This window comes from Gymnoscopelus microlampas (assembly GCF_963454915.1).
Source record: "Gymnoscopelus microlampas genome assembly, chromosome: 8".
Lineage (NCBI taxonomy): Eukaryota > Metazoa > Chordata > Actinopteri > Myctophiformes > Myctophidae > Gymnoscopelus > Gymnoscopelus microlampas.
In genome coordinates, this window is record NC_139945.1 from 38,178,661 (window position 1) to 38,193,731 (window position 15,071).

The following is a 15,071-nucleotide window of genomic DNA, read 5'->3' on the forward strand; positions in this document are numbered from 1 at the left end:
CCACGACCATGTCACTCTGACTCAGACATAACCTGGTAGTCCTACCTTATAGTATATAGTATAACTAGAGTAATAGTAAAGCATAAAACATTGGTAAAATAAATATACCTCAAAATTGTATAGTAAAATGTGTGCTTAGTACTTTCCACCACTGTGTAAATCCATATGCTTCTCTGGTTCCTGTATTGATTCAGCATAAATTACTTTAAAACTCCTTTCTTTTCTTTGTTATGATGAAAGAAAATGGATGTTGGTTGAGACAAAAGCAGCATTTCAAAATGTTGGGCATAACCCAGCCTACTGGAAAGCCACGCCTTTCTTGAGAGTTAAAAATATATTCTCACACTTGTAAGAGTAATACACTGGGTAGGTATCATTTTACTTTAACAAATAGAGAGAGAGAGTCAGGGGGAGAGATCAGAAGGAGAGAGAAAGAACCAGAGAAGATAGAAAACAGGAACAGAAACTAGGAAGCCAGTTGAACAGGTTTGGTGAGTGACACAGACTTTATCTCCATAGCTGCTTCAAACGTAAACAGATACCACTTCCTGTTGAGAAAACCATTTCATATTCACCATGTCACTGCCAGGCTATGAGCATATGTTCCAAACAGCCACCATAGTGAATCTATTTATTCAAGCATGTATATACCTGCTATCCCTATATGTATATGTATATATTTAGTATTTGTCTTTGTTAACTTTGTTCTCTATCCTCTCTTCTCACGGAATACATACCACAAAATTATGGAGCACGCATGCAGCCATGCACGAAAAAAATAATATATATAAAGCTGATTCTGATACAAACTACACTAGTAGATTGATTGCAACTAGTGGCATTGGGCCATACACAGTAAATCCTCAGTGTTAATTTAACTCTGAGAGTGTAAAACGTGTAACCAAATGGATCCATTTGGTTACATTTGTACACTGCAGAGTTACAAATGGATAAACTGGCACTGAGGATTTTAGGCTACTGTAAGAATAAACCAAAGTGAGTTTCTCACCTAGACTAAATTGTTGTCATGCTCATTATGATTATAATTATTATTCTGAGAAGTAACTTCTATAAACACTGCATAAAAAATTGACCTTTTGTGCCTACAGTCAAATCAAGTTTGATAATGGGATAATAATGGGGTTATTGGTGTGTGAAATTTGTATGTGGAGTTTGGGGGCAGACACAATATTGTGGATAGAATATAGACGTTGTGTGCCACCTGCTGTACGTGACTGTGATTACAAATACTTGGTCTCAGTTATACTGAAACAGCACTGCCGTTACATTTTCTTTCCATTATCACTGTTAGGATTTAAAGTTCATACTGGAGCCACAAACCACCAGGAAACAAAGTTGCAATCAAATATCCAGTTTATTTTTAGCCGGATAATGATGAATAGGGTTGACATTGGGTTTCATGATGATGCCATGGTTCTAAACAAAGACACAAAGAAACAAATTATAATATCATGTCAGATAAAACGTCAAACATAAATATGGCCTTTAACTCATATTATACATTAAGGTATATCCACAAAATAATAAGGGTAATAATAATAATAATAATAATAATAATAATAATAAGCCAAGTATTTCATTTACTAGTATTTACATAATATTAAGCATCTAAATATCCAAATAACTCAAGTTCATCTATTCTTAAATATAATCATATAATCCACATCACTAGAAGTAAAACACTGGAACTTACATTATACCAGGTTTAACATAGGCATGGCAATCATCAGAGGTACATCAGCAGCACATGGCAAACACAGGCCGGCTGCATGTGTTTGGAACAAAGGACAAGGGGGGAAATGGGAATCCAGTCCTGCTTTTATAGTGGGAGGAAGTGAGGTCACCACCACAGGTACCAGTCTGAATCCCATTGTGGTGTCTCCTTGTGGAGTGGAGGGGAAATGAACCTTGCAGTTTCTGACAATCACTATACAGACTCAATTTTTTCAACCTATCTTATCCTTTTGTCCCTGTGTGAATAAATACTGAAATTAATAAGGTACTAATATAGTACCTTATAATATAGTAATATAGTAATTATTTGATGTAAAGCGACGTTGGGTACTTAGAGAAACGCTATATTAATCTGAGCTATTATTATTTTTTATTATTATTAATATTAATAGCTTCCATCCTATTTCCCCTAGTCAATTTATTGCATGGAGAAGACTAGCTTCTAATATAGTGTATAACAAGAACAATGTATCAAGGTTCTTTAAAAAACAAAAGTGAATTTTTACAAAGCTTAAAAAAATGGTTTGTTCCTGTTCTTGTCCGCGTGCCTCCTTTCCTCCCAGAAGTAAATTAGCTAATTTCTGAATTTCTGCCCTTGGCTTCGTCAGATAAAAGGGAAGTGAACGCTCTGAGTCTTGCCCATGCCACCTTATCTTGGGTAAGATATGAGTCTGAAGATCTTCTGACAGTATAACACTGGCCCACTTTATCACTCTGTCAGTCAATACAGGGGGCCCGGCGCAGCAGATCTACAGTACAATGGGAATTAATTTCCCCTAAAAGCACAAGGCCCTTTGTGGTGGGCATGGTGATTGACAAGGGAGTAATGTGGGGTTTTCAGCCTGAGGCTGGGCAGCAGAATGTGGAAGAGCAGTGGAAGACATAAAAAGGAGATTTCACCATGAGGAGAACCATAGATTAGAGAGCGTCTGGGGCCAAGGCTGCCATTCTGAGACTGGTGATTTGCTGATTGACTCCATTATTCAACGTACTCAATTCCCCTGAGCCGGGAAATGTTGTGTTCAATGACAGGTGAAGAGGACAGTGTCTCCAAAAGAGGGGGGTTGAAGTCGAGGTGTCTTTGAGCAAGACACTGAACCTCAGACTGCTGCCGACAAGCAGGTTGGTGACTTGCATGTCTGCTCCTGCCGCCTGCGTGTGAATGGCGGGTGAATGTAAAACCATACGCTATAAGGCACATTGGAAAAATATACTTCATAAATGCAGACCGTTTAAGAGCTAATCACTGCACAGTTGCTTAGAAATCTTACAGCCTTCACACGTCATCACTTGAAAGAATTATGATCTGTTATAAACACACACACACACACACACACACACACACACACACACACACACACACACACACACACACACACACACACACACACACACACACACACACACACACACACACACACACACACACACACACACATTGACAGATGGTGTGATGAGATTGGGAATAATTAAGTACTGCCTCATTTTCCTGAACTTCTCTTGACCTTCCTTTCAGAATAACGTATGCTTGTCAGTAAGCGTTAATGTTCTCAAAATGTCTTTCAACCCCAAATTCATTTCTATAAATATGAATCCATGAATTATGGGTGCAACCCGATAACCGAATGGTTAGGGCGCATACCACACGGGTGCAAAATGCCTTCTACACAGTGTCACCGGTTCGACTCCTGGCCAGCTGCCCGGACTGTGCCATTCCACTCCGTACGACTTTCCTGTCTCTCTCTCACTTTCACTATCAAAATAAAGCAGGAAAAGGGCTAAGGGAAAAAAAGAAGGGGAAAAGATCTATGAATTATGCTGTTTTGTGTTTGGTACAATGGACAGATTATGGACTGGGCCAAGGGGGTCAGTGCCCATGGGCCCTTGGCCAGAGATTAAAAGATAATTGGCCCTCCTTGAGACTTAAACCATCCCTGGTTTGGTGCTGCTTTATTCTTCCTGCCATTGATGCTCTCTTATTTGAATAAACAATCAATATTTTCAAGCTGTTTCCAGTAAACCATAGAATGGGCATTCCTCTTTCTTTCAGAGCATTTCAAGTGGGAAGTCTGGTTTCAATTATTTTCTTTTTTTTTAAGGCTTTGAGTGCTTTCTCAGAGTCTGATCACAGGGGTTTGCTCCATAATTAACCAGCTGCGACATGCCCTAGAAATGCTGAGAGTTCATGAGTTTCAGGTTTTTGTTTTTCGAAGTTGTTCTGAAAACTGGCATGTCTTAAGTGAATCGCTCTGGGGCAGGAGCATCGATTACCTGTTTACTGTCATTCTCACGCAAGTCTGAGCATTCATGTGTTTTCCTCACATCACAAACTGTTTTCCAGTGCTGTCTGCACAGCTCCGACTTCACCACACACCACAAATGCATTAGTGGAGTGTGGAGGACCAAACCTGCCAAAACGACACATCGATTTTAGAGCTCATAGATTGATTACTTACCTTGCTGCCACTGACATTAGCACAGAGAACCAGCAGAGTTTGCGCATTAGAGCGCATATCTCCACCTGGAGGCATGTCCTACCTCCCTCCATCATTCTGTCTCTCGCATGGGGCATGTGAGGACAATGTTTTGGGCAACGGGGGGATGGGATAGAAATACATTCATTACATTACATTACATTATTACAGTGCAACCTGAGTGACAGGCTATATCATTTACCATTTATCAGTGTTTCTCAACCTTTTTGGGCCAGTGCCCGATAACATACTTTGTTATTTTTTGTGTATCGTGTTGCTTATATATAATTTAGAAAACATCTCATCATTTCCAAATATCAGATTTTACATTAAACTGGACTGCTTATTATGTAATTATTAGCTTACTTCCTAGGGAGTCAGTATGTCAAATACACGTGAGCATCATGTCAGCATCATGGTCAGTATCATGTCTGTATGATGGTCAGTATGATGGTCAGTATCATGTCATTATCATGGTCAGCATCAGGTCAGTGCCATGTCACATGATACTGACCATGATATGGAGACACAATGAGATTAATTTGTCATTTCTGTGCTTATTATCAACTTATTGACATGTATTTCATTTACATTTTTGCTGGTCTAGTCCATCATACAGAAGAGAGTAGTGAATTTGAAGTAGGAAACAAGTGTATTTATTATGATATCAATACATTTCTCCTATATACACACACAGTAATAAAAATGCAGTCTTAGTAGCACAATGGGTCATTTTACAAGGATGATTTCTTTCACTATTCATTCCCCTTGATTGCTTCAGCAAATTTGGACTTTCTTTATGGGAAAAACAAAACAAAAACTACTATCTGGTGTGGTGATTCACAGATGAAATCAAGTGATGAATATGAATAAATAAAAACATTTCTTGGTGACATTACATATGAAGATTTTTTTTTTTCATTCCATGTAGATGATGTGCAAGTTCTCTTCAACAGAGTGAACATGTAAAGTGTTAATAATGAATAACAGTGTGTTCTTTGAATGGCCATTACACTGTATTGGACAAAATGAATTCACAGTAAAAAAAACTAAAACACAAAACAAACAGCAAACATAAGTTCAAGTAAAACAGGATTCTGTTAAGTTAAAACAAATTAATATCCCTTAGCCTCTGTGAGGAAGGGAATATAACACATTTGTGCTATTCTATATAATAAAAGAACAAACAAAAAATAATTACAGGGTAGGTAGCTTTCCATTTGAAAAACAAAAGAACATAATCCTGTATTGTACACCAATAAATGTACTCCAAAAACATATCAGTGTATTGTCATGTACAAATGTACAGTTAACTTTGCATGACTTAACTAAACTGCACCATGTCATAGTACATTCTAAACCTTGAACGACAAATTCAAATAATATACAGCCCTTAACTATGATAATATATCTGAGTCACACACAGAAGGATTAATGTGTTCACAATACCAAAATTTGGCAACAGCAGGCAGAACCCAAGAAAGCTGCCTATATGTGCAAACCATGCTAATCAAAACAATTGATTAGATTTCATGATTGTACCGTAAGTCCATCTCTCAAAGCTTACAACTGGTCTCAAACTAATAGCAACTAATTGGAATAAACATCCCTCACTCTGGATGTCCTGTATTGCTCCACCCATGATCTTTTATCTGTACAAAAAGCATTCAACATAATTCATAAGGATATAATCTTTTAATAGCTGTGCGATACATGTCAATGCTCATGCATTGTTAGTGGGGATTTCATGAGTTCACGTCTTTCTTTTTATGAAGCCTATATAAAGCTCTGAGTCAGGCACTATCCCTCTGCTTGTGTTATGTAGCTTTGCATTTATGTGCCACCATCTGGGGGGCCATCTGAATCCTCCCTGCGAACCCAGATTTCCGCCCCATCCCTATTCCCTTGCTCCTCCTTCACTCTCCCGCCAGTGAGGGGACACTGGAGACACTCTGGGTCCTCATCCCCTCTTTTTACCCCAGTGTCCAGGGAAAGGGCCATGATGGGGCCCTCCAGGTTAGGCTCAATGGGTGGCCCTTTGGTTAATTGGCAGAAGTCATCGTCGTCACTCAGGATGTCCGTCTCCTTAACCTCTTCCTGGTCCTCGTACTCTTCTAGATCAAACTGTTCTTCTACCCAGCGGTCTGTGTCCCCTGATAACTCAGTCTGTTGTTGCTGTTGTCCGTGCGGCTCCTGAGGTGAAGTGAGGTCCTGCTCAGGCTCACCATCAAACACAATGTCGGTGTCGATGGTGAAGCGATTACGGACAAGCTTCCTCCTCCCGAGAGTCCTGGTCGGAACGGACACTGTGAAGCCAAACACAGGAGGTCACTAGGGCTGCCACGGTCATGAAATTTTACTTGACGATTAACTGTCATACATATAATTGCGATTAACGATTTCATTATGTTTTTGGCATTAACATTCGAACGTTTGTCTTTTAGGCTTTGTAAACAGAAATTGCATGGGACAGATATGACAAATAACATAAATATGTAAAGAAATGACTGACATATTTAATAATTTTACACTTTCAAAATCCAATTTAAAAATTTGCTTAAGGGAGGACGGGCTGGCCGGCGGGCGGATCTCTGACGTCACGCTCATGTCACTACGTCGTTACCTCATGTCACCATGACTTAGCCATAACCATATAAGGAGTTCCCAATGCAGCTACGCCCAAATATGGAGTGTGTTGTCTAACCTAGATTTGTCGTCATGGCATCAGGCGCAAACAAATCAGTCAGACATACATGGGCACAAAAAGGGGCATGCCCATATATGGGAATATACTGATGACATCAGGGATTACCAAATATGGGCACGAAAGGAGGCATGCCCATATATGGGCATATACTGATGACATCAGGGATCTCCATATATGGGCAAATCAGTCGGAATGGCGGTGCGACGTAGGCGTACCTCTAGTATAAAAACAAGACCAGGAGACCTGGTTCTGCCAGAGCCGGAATAAGTACTAAGATCAGAGCACTACGTCACGGCTAAGCCGGACTTCACATGACGTGTCAGCCTGTGTCTATGCCCATGTATGGACGAAAGGGGGACAGACTTTTATAAGCCTTCACATGACGTGTCAGCTTGTGTATGCCCATGTATGGACGAACGGGGGACAGACTTTTATGGCTGGGGCCTAAGGGCAAAGGGGGCATGCCCATGTATGGAGAAAACAGATACAAAACATGCCCATGTATGGACGGAAGGGGGACAGACTTTTATGGCTGTGGCCTAAGGGCAAAGGGGGCATGCCCATGTATGGAGAAAACAGGTACAAAGCCTCATGTAGGCCAACCCCTTGGGTCTGGCAAAAACACAGTGGAAATAGCCGTTCTCAGGCTCACTTTGTAGATCTGCTATGCTAATTTTGGGAAAATGTTTGAAAATGTATGAATGAACATATTTCAAATAATTGCAATTAGGCAATCCTATTATAATTCTAGTAACCTCACGGCGGTGGTGGTGGTGGTGGTTGGGTGGACTCTTGATCAAACTGCGCATGCATCGTTGCCAGGTTTCGCGAGAGAAACAAGCAGTAAACAAGGCCAAACCAAACGAACCCTACAAGCAACGAGGTCTATCAAAAGAAGGCCAAACGAAGCGCCTTCACACATATACCTTGCCTATTGGAAAACAGCCGATCTACAAGCTCACAACGCGTCCTCACACCCACCTGCACTTTCACAACCAACGCCAAAACACAACACCACCAATATCGCCACTAAAGCGCTTACAATAAGCGAACATGGCAACACCGAGACACATGATTCCATTCACTGCGAGACTGCGAGTGTGTTCCGTTCACCGCAGCACATCAACTGCACAACAGAAACACGGCGACATAATTTACGCACGCTTACACAGAAAACATTCTTACAGATCTCTCTGTGTGTGTGTGTGTGTGTGTGTGTGTGTGTGTGTGTGTGTGTGTGTGTGTGTGTGTGTGTGTGTGTGTGTGTGTGTGTGGTGGGGGGGTGGACGGGTCCGCGGCCTATATGCGTGTCAACCAGTCTATGGTGTCAACGCATACACGGCTCGAGGGAGGGAGAGAGAGAGAGAGAGAGAGAGAGAGAGCGAGAAAGAGCGTGGGAGGGAGGGGGAGAGAGACAGAGAGAGAGAGAGAGAGAGAGAGAGAGAGAGGAGAGGGGAAAGAGAGAGAGGGGGGAAAGAGAGAGAGGGGGGGAGGGAGGGGGAGATAGAGAGAGAGAGGATAGAACAGGCTCCGTAAGGGTGCCGCGACGGGACCCGCGGGGGGAGGAGGGGGGACGGCATGACGGGACGCGCGGGGGGGGGGGTTGGTGGGGGGGGCGCGCGACACCACATGCAATAACCCCCAGTTTGCAACTACTTTCGCCTGCGCCCTTCACCGGGTATGGTCTAGTTATGTAATAACTGTGACAGGTCTAGAGGTCTACCCATCCTCTCAGGAGTATATAGAAATAGTACACCTGAAGCAATGACCCCTGATGAACCAGATTTACCTGCTCTGTTTATGGCCGGACGGGCCCCTTTGAGGGCAAATAGGCGTTTTCCCCCGAAGGGCACATATTGCTGGTTGAGAGGTAAGCTCTCTGTCTTTAAAAGCAGCCGCCGGTGTTTTTCCCTCAAGATGGAATGGACAGTCTTCAGAAAGTCCTTTCTGCTCTCTGGGGAACTGAGGGGAAAGAGGAAGGCATTATGGTCATTTATTCACTCAAGAGTTAGCGGCTGTCAAGACTTCACCTGTAGCGAAAGAACTTCAAGGTCCAGCGGTAAGTCATTACAGAGGGGGCCCTTACCTACAACACAGCTGGAATGTTCTCTCTGGCCTTCCCTCGGACTCTGACTTGGTATGGACTATTTCGCATACTGCAGTGCCCTCGCCATCTGAGGGAACAATGAATACTCATGACCTCAAATATCGAGCACCCTGGCGAGACCCATTTTTTAAATTGTAATCATTGAAAATATCATCACAACACTCGGGCAGCAGAGAACAGAACATTACAAAATCAATACTTGAAAATACCACAGCCCAACCAATCACCTACCAGCATTGGCCAAGGCTCGGACCTGAAGGGCATCAGTTGAAATCATGTGACTAAATCGGAATGGGTCTTTCTCTTCAGAAGATCCAGAGAGCGAGACTCGATGGGAGCCACCCTATGGGGAGAGTGATATTAGATACATGCTCAAACACACAGCGATCACAAATGAAAAATATTGTTTGCAATTCAAATGTTGAACAGAGATTTACAGCAGAACAAAGAAAATGGGTGAAGTGAGCTTATATTACATTATCTGAATGTGGTTCAGAAAAACTTAAAAAGTTAAGTTTGACCCACTGGGCCAATTCTGAAAGTGGTAATTGTGGTCTGGCTTTGTTATTCTGATGACTTGTGGAGGGCAACCTACCATCTTCTTCTTATGTTTGGAACCTTCCTTACACACAAAGACCACTGCCGTTTTGAACACTGCAAATTTAAAAAAAAAAGAAAAAAAAAAGGACAATTAAATAGGATTCCCCGCCAGCGACCATGAGGGTCTTTTCAGATACACCCTCCACCATTCTAGGTGGGACTGGTAGCAGTGTTCAGTTAATAACATTGATATAACCTAATCATTAAGATGTCCTTCAAAGACATACCAAATGTGGCTAGCTGAGGCTCTTTCTTCCATTTTCCCAGGGAGGTGGGCGGGTTGATCCATGCCAGGCTGGTGTGAAGAAGCAGGTCACCCATGGACAGATCAGCAACCTGCCACATGCAACACACACACACCACACACACACGCACACGCACACCCACACCCACACGCACACACACACGCACACACACACACACACACACACACACACACACACACACACACACACACACACACACACACACACACACACACACACACACCACCATCATCAGTCCATATACACTTTTATAAACAGCAGATTTACAGGACAAGTAGAGTTCCTCCAGCGTACCTCTTTCTTATCACCACTCTGCTCAGTGATCAGCAGGTCAAACACTGCCCCAAACTCCTCATGGATCTTCTGCATCTCATTGATGTGGCTGGCAACCTTGTTCATGGCTTTCATGGCAACTGCAACAGACCAGACGAGAAGACAATTAAACAGTTGACCAATTACCAGTGGTGGAAAAAGTACTCAGATGTTTTACTTAACTAAAAGTATCAATACTGCAATGTAGAAGTACTCTGTTACAAGTAAAAGTCCGGAATTCAACATTTACTTGAGTAAAGGTACAAAAGTAATGGTATTAAAATGTACTTAAAGTACCAAAAGTAAAAGTACTAAAATGTTTGAAAATAGCCGATCTACAAGCCACGTCGCGATGCGACGCGTTGTGAGCTTGCAGATCGGCTATTTTCAAAGCCTATAGGTATAAAATAGGGCTGAAGTGGTTAATATAAGTTTTATAATGTAATGATTTATATCTGCAAAGTAAAAAAGTACAATATTTCCCTCTGAGATGTAGTGGAGATGTAGTGGAGTAGAAGTAAAAGTACTGAAAACTGGAAGTACCTCAAAATTGTACTTAAGTACAGTACTTGAGTAAATATACTTAGTTACTTTACACCACTGCCAATTACACTGTGTGTGTGTGTGTGTGTGTGTGTGTGTGTGTGTGTGTGTGCGTGCGTGCGTGCGTGCGTGCGTGCGTGCGTGCGTGCGTGCGTGTGTGTGGTTTCACAGCAATGCTCTGTTGGCAAGATGAATTCATCTTCTCAAATGAGGCCTGCTAGTGGCCCTCTGTTGGTGACAGATGTCAGATCAGTTGAGCCACGTGGCTAGGCCTCACCGTCCAGGTGGTAGTGTTCCTCACTGTCTGGGTCTGTGAGCGAGTACAGCTCCCGGAGCAATAGGGGGTACTTCAGGACCCTCTGGATGGGTTTTATCAGGTACGACTCCAAGGTGGATGAGTGCTGCTGCTTGGGGTTGCGCTCATCTAGGAAGGCCTTGAAGTTAACATCCGTCCTGGCTGGAATGAGTGATGGACACACATTTAAAAGTGTGCACATGCAAATTGTGCATTCTAGGGGATATGGAAGTGGGTGTGGCTATAGACAGCAGAACCGTGTTTGTACATTATAAATTACAGCACGTAACAGGTTTCTTTAGCCATGGGGGCTACACAGTTAAAAGAATGCAGAGGTCAAAGGGACAACTGGCTGGCTGACATTTCTGAACCGTGGATTTATGGGGCCTTGTCAGAGACAGCAGAGGGCTGATGGATAGATAGAACCTCAATTTGTTCCACAGAGGAATGTTTACCTAGACCTGATTTACTCACCCTTTACGAGGACCTTTGGGACTTTGGTGTGGCTGGCGCAGAATGCGCTGTAGAGCTTAAAGCGGTCTGCATAGTATAGGAAAGAGCCTCCCAGGGAGAAAAGGATTTTCTGTGAAAGAGGGAAGAGGTGTTATTCAAACAATGGCTCTGAGAGGCAGCCTTGACAGGCCATATACAGTATGGTATATACATAGTATAGAGCTAGTGTATTTGGTAGGGTTGTCCGATATTGGCTTTTTTACCGATAACCGATATACCGGTATTGTCCAACTCTTAATTACCGATACCGATATCAACCGATACCGATATATGCGGGGATTATTGTGATTAGGGTAAGCTCAAATTTCATATCACACACACCATATACAGTAAGAACTCCTGTAACTTATTTATAAAGCAAAAAAAAAAAAAACTTTTTTTTTTTTTTTCAAAAACCGATACCGATATTTTCCCGATATCAATTTTTATGCTAATATCGGCCGATAATATCGGGAGGCCGATAATATCGGACATCCCTAGTATTTGGTGTACATAGAGAAAGTATACCTTAAACTGATCTACTCTCTCCAGCTTCTCCAGATCTGGAACTAATCTGGTGCCATCTTCCAGTGTCTTGAGAAACTCAACCTGGAATTCCACCATTTCAGGCAGGTTCCCAAACAGCACATCCAGCTAAAGAGAAGGAAGAAAAGGAAAAGAAACGGTAATGATTTTGTCTCGTAATCAACATGATAATTTCACAAGAGATTTAGCTTTTTCTGAATAGACATTGCATTTGTTACTAATCCCATTACTACACCAATAGTGTTGGTCATACAGATGCTCAAACAGACAATGACGCCCTGGCATTTCCTCTCTTTGTACACCACAATAACTCTACATGATTACATAACACACTTTCCCAGGAAATGGTGAGCATTTAACAACGGCGCCATTTAAAAGGCAACTGCCCCTCAAAGGCGTACAGGCACCATTTGACATACCTCATCCTGGATCAGGAATGTCTCTTTCTGCAGCGGGGTTAAGTACCTCGAAATGAGCCAGTTAAGATCCTGCAAAACAAGAGTGAAATCATGATTTACTGCGGTTGCTCTTGTCAACTCATGGAATGTAGACTGGTCAAATACTTCCATGTGTCAGCAAATAATGATTATGATCGTATTAGATATTATGTATGCACTGGCAAATGCAGTTTGATATGTACAGTATCAGCACACTGTTTCTCAACATCGGTTCAGGGGACCACCAGGGGTCGAAATGGACCCTTATGGGTCTGTAACTGTGAGAGTGTACAAATAGAATGTGTACACTCTCAAAGTTAAATTTACAGTGTAAATTGGAGTCCCAGAGCTAAAATAAAATATTGTATCAAATGGGGGTCTGTGGCCTAATGCATGTCAAACTGGGGATCCTTGAAATTCAAAAGGTTGAGAATCACAGAGCTAGCAGATAAATGTAATTTAACCTTTTACAAAGCACTCTTGATTCTTCATTGTATTGCTACGGTAGCTCCTTGGCCCCCTTTTCCATGAGGTACAACACTTGTTTCAGATTTGTGGTCTAATATCTAACTCAAATTCCATTAATTGACACTAATTCCTCCGTCGTATCATTGTGTCATTGTATAACATGATACACTGCATTGACATGATCCCATGTCAAACCTCTTATTACCCAGTTATTCTAACCAGACACATTTATACTGGATGGAATAAGATTAAGCAATATTTATGTCGAGGACACAGCTGTGCCCTGCCATGTCTCTTGGGATGGAGGTATAAATATGGACAGGTCATACAGAGAATTGGATATATATGGCTGACACCACAGTAAGTGGATAGAACTCGCATGCGTACGTGCACACGCAAGCGCACGCGCGCACGCGCACACACACACACACACACACACACACACACACACACACACACACACACACACACACACACACACACACACACACACACACACACACACACACACACCCACTATCATCCATCCCTTGCACATTATTACAATGACTGATACTGACTTTGACATAGGTGCGTTCGGTTTCCACCAGTTCACATATGACTTTGCGGAGCTTGTCGGCATCGGAGAGTTGTCGAGGGGTGGCAGGTGGCGGGAACGGTGAGTCCGGGCTAGGCGAAGAGGACACACACTCGGCGGGATTCATGTCATGGAGACTGCGGCAGAACGCAGCGACCTGCTCCGTACTCTGTAGGGAGAACAGAGAGGAAGAAGGGGAAGCAAAAGCAAAAGAATGAAAACATGGAACCGCTAATTTGCTGATTAAAGGAAAAAGAAGATCCCAATAAGGTTAAATCAGGGCAGTAAGCACTCCTCTGCTGTTCTGATCAGCAAATAAAGACAGAAACTTGCAGATGTCACCGTCAGCACGTCTACATGAACCTTATCATCGCTGTCGGGTGGAAACCTTGTATGTCCAAAACTGTTACTTTTCCGGAAACGGAAAAAATAAACTGTGTTCCGATGGACCCAATGTAGTTATTATGTGGTCACAAGCTCTTGTTAATACTTGAATTAGTTCGATATTTATAAAACCTACAGACAGACGACTACTTTCCCTTTTCAAAAACAGCTGAGAAATAAAATAGCAGATCTACAAGCTCACAATGCGTCACATCGCATTTGGTACTTTTGCACATTTTAAGGCAAACACATAGTATGGAGCGCACACCTGTGTTGATGAGGTGCTGGCCACGGCAGATAATAATGTTGAAAAGGATGAGGCCGCACAACTCTTAGCCACGATGCAGAAAGTTTAATGAAATGAAACTTTCCTTTCATTAAACTTTCTGCATCGTGGCTAAGAGTTGTGCAGCCTCATCCTTTTCAACACTTTTGCACATTTTGACATTCATTTGAAATATGGAGATTGGAGATACAAGGTTTCTGCCCGATAGCAACGTTATAATTGATGAATATTCAGGACAGGGAGGCAGGAAAGGAAGCTAAAAAAAATAAATAATGATGTGCACCAATTTGGTCTATTTTCAGTCTGTCATAACAATGTGTCTGTGCCTTCTTCCTTCATTTCATGCTCATCCCTCTATCCACCCTCTGACGTCTGTGTAATGTAATGGAATCGCTCTTTTTCATAAGAGTGTCCACTGTCCACTTACATTCCGAGTTGCCTTGGAGACCAGCTCTGGGACTATTATTTTGAACAGAAATAGACTGCACTCAGCATCAGCCTACACACAGAACTAAAATATTTATTTTGATGGCAGAGATAACAACAATAACAAAAGCTGTCCACGTTTCGACTGTTTATTAACATGAACAACATTTCTGTTACCATCAAATCCTTATATCACCTTAGAGTCAAAGCAATAGAGGAAAGACTCTGTCAAAACAATGCCTTTCCAATATGTAGCAGAACGAGAAAGCATCATGATTTATGGGGAATTGAAGGGAACAAAAAGTTGGTGCACATTATACAGTAGCGGTCATGTATTCACACCAATGTTAATGTTAGGGAGATGGGAGATAACAGACGACAGAGAGGAGGCCATTT

General features: G+C 42.2%; 1 protein-coding gene across 1 annotated transcript in view; it reads right to left on the reverse strand.

The window, feature by feature from the left end:
* Window positions 1–4,923: 4,923 nt before the first annotated feature.
* LOC311050716 (rho guanine nucleotide exchange factor TIAM1-like) overlaps window positions 4,924–15,071 on the reverse strand; it is a 54,050-nt gene continuing 43,902 nt past the window's right edge. Inside the window, exons 16-27 of the mRNA XM_084064828.1 lie at window positions 13,563–13,748; window positions 12,517–12,585; window positions 12,080–12,205; window positions 11,534–11,642; window positions 11,042–11,221; window positions 10,204–10,322; window positions 9,871–9,979; window positions 9,639–9,697; window positions 9,275–9,386; window positions 9,023–9,110; window positions 8,726–8,898; window positions 4,924–6,535 (exon numbers count right to left, since the gene is read on the reverse strand). Coding sequence (XP_083920954.1) covers window positions 6,063–6,535; window positions 8,726–8,898; window positions 9,023–9,110; window positions 9,275–9,386; window positions 9,639–9,697; window positions 9,871–9,979; window positions 10,204–10,322; window positions 11,042–11,221; window positions 11,534–11,642; window positions 12,080–12,205; window positions 12,517–12,585; window positions 13,563–13,748 — 1,803 coding nt within the window. The 3' untranslated portion in view covers window positions 4,924–6,062. The remainder of the gene's footprint in view (window positions 6,536–8,725; window positions 8,899–9,022; window positions 9,111–9,274; window positions 9,387–9,638; window positions 9,698–9,870; window positions 9,980–10,203; window positions 10,323–11,041; window positions 11,222–11,533; window positions 11,643–12,079; window positions 12,206–12,516; window positions 12,586–13,562; window positions 13,749–15,071) is intronic.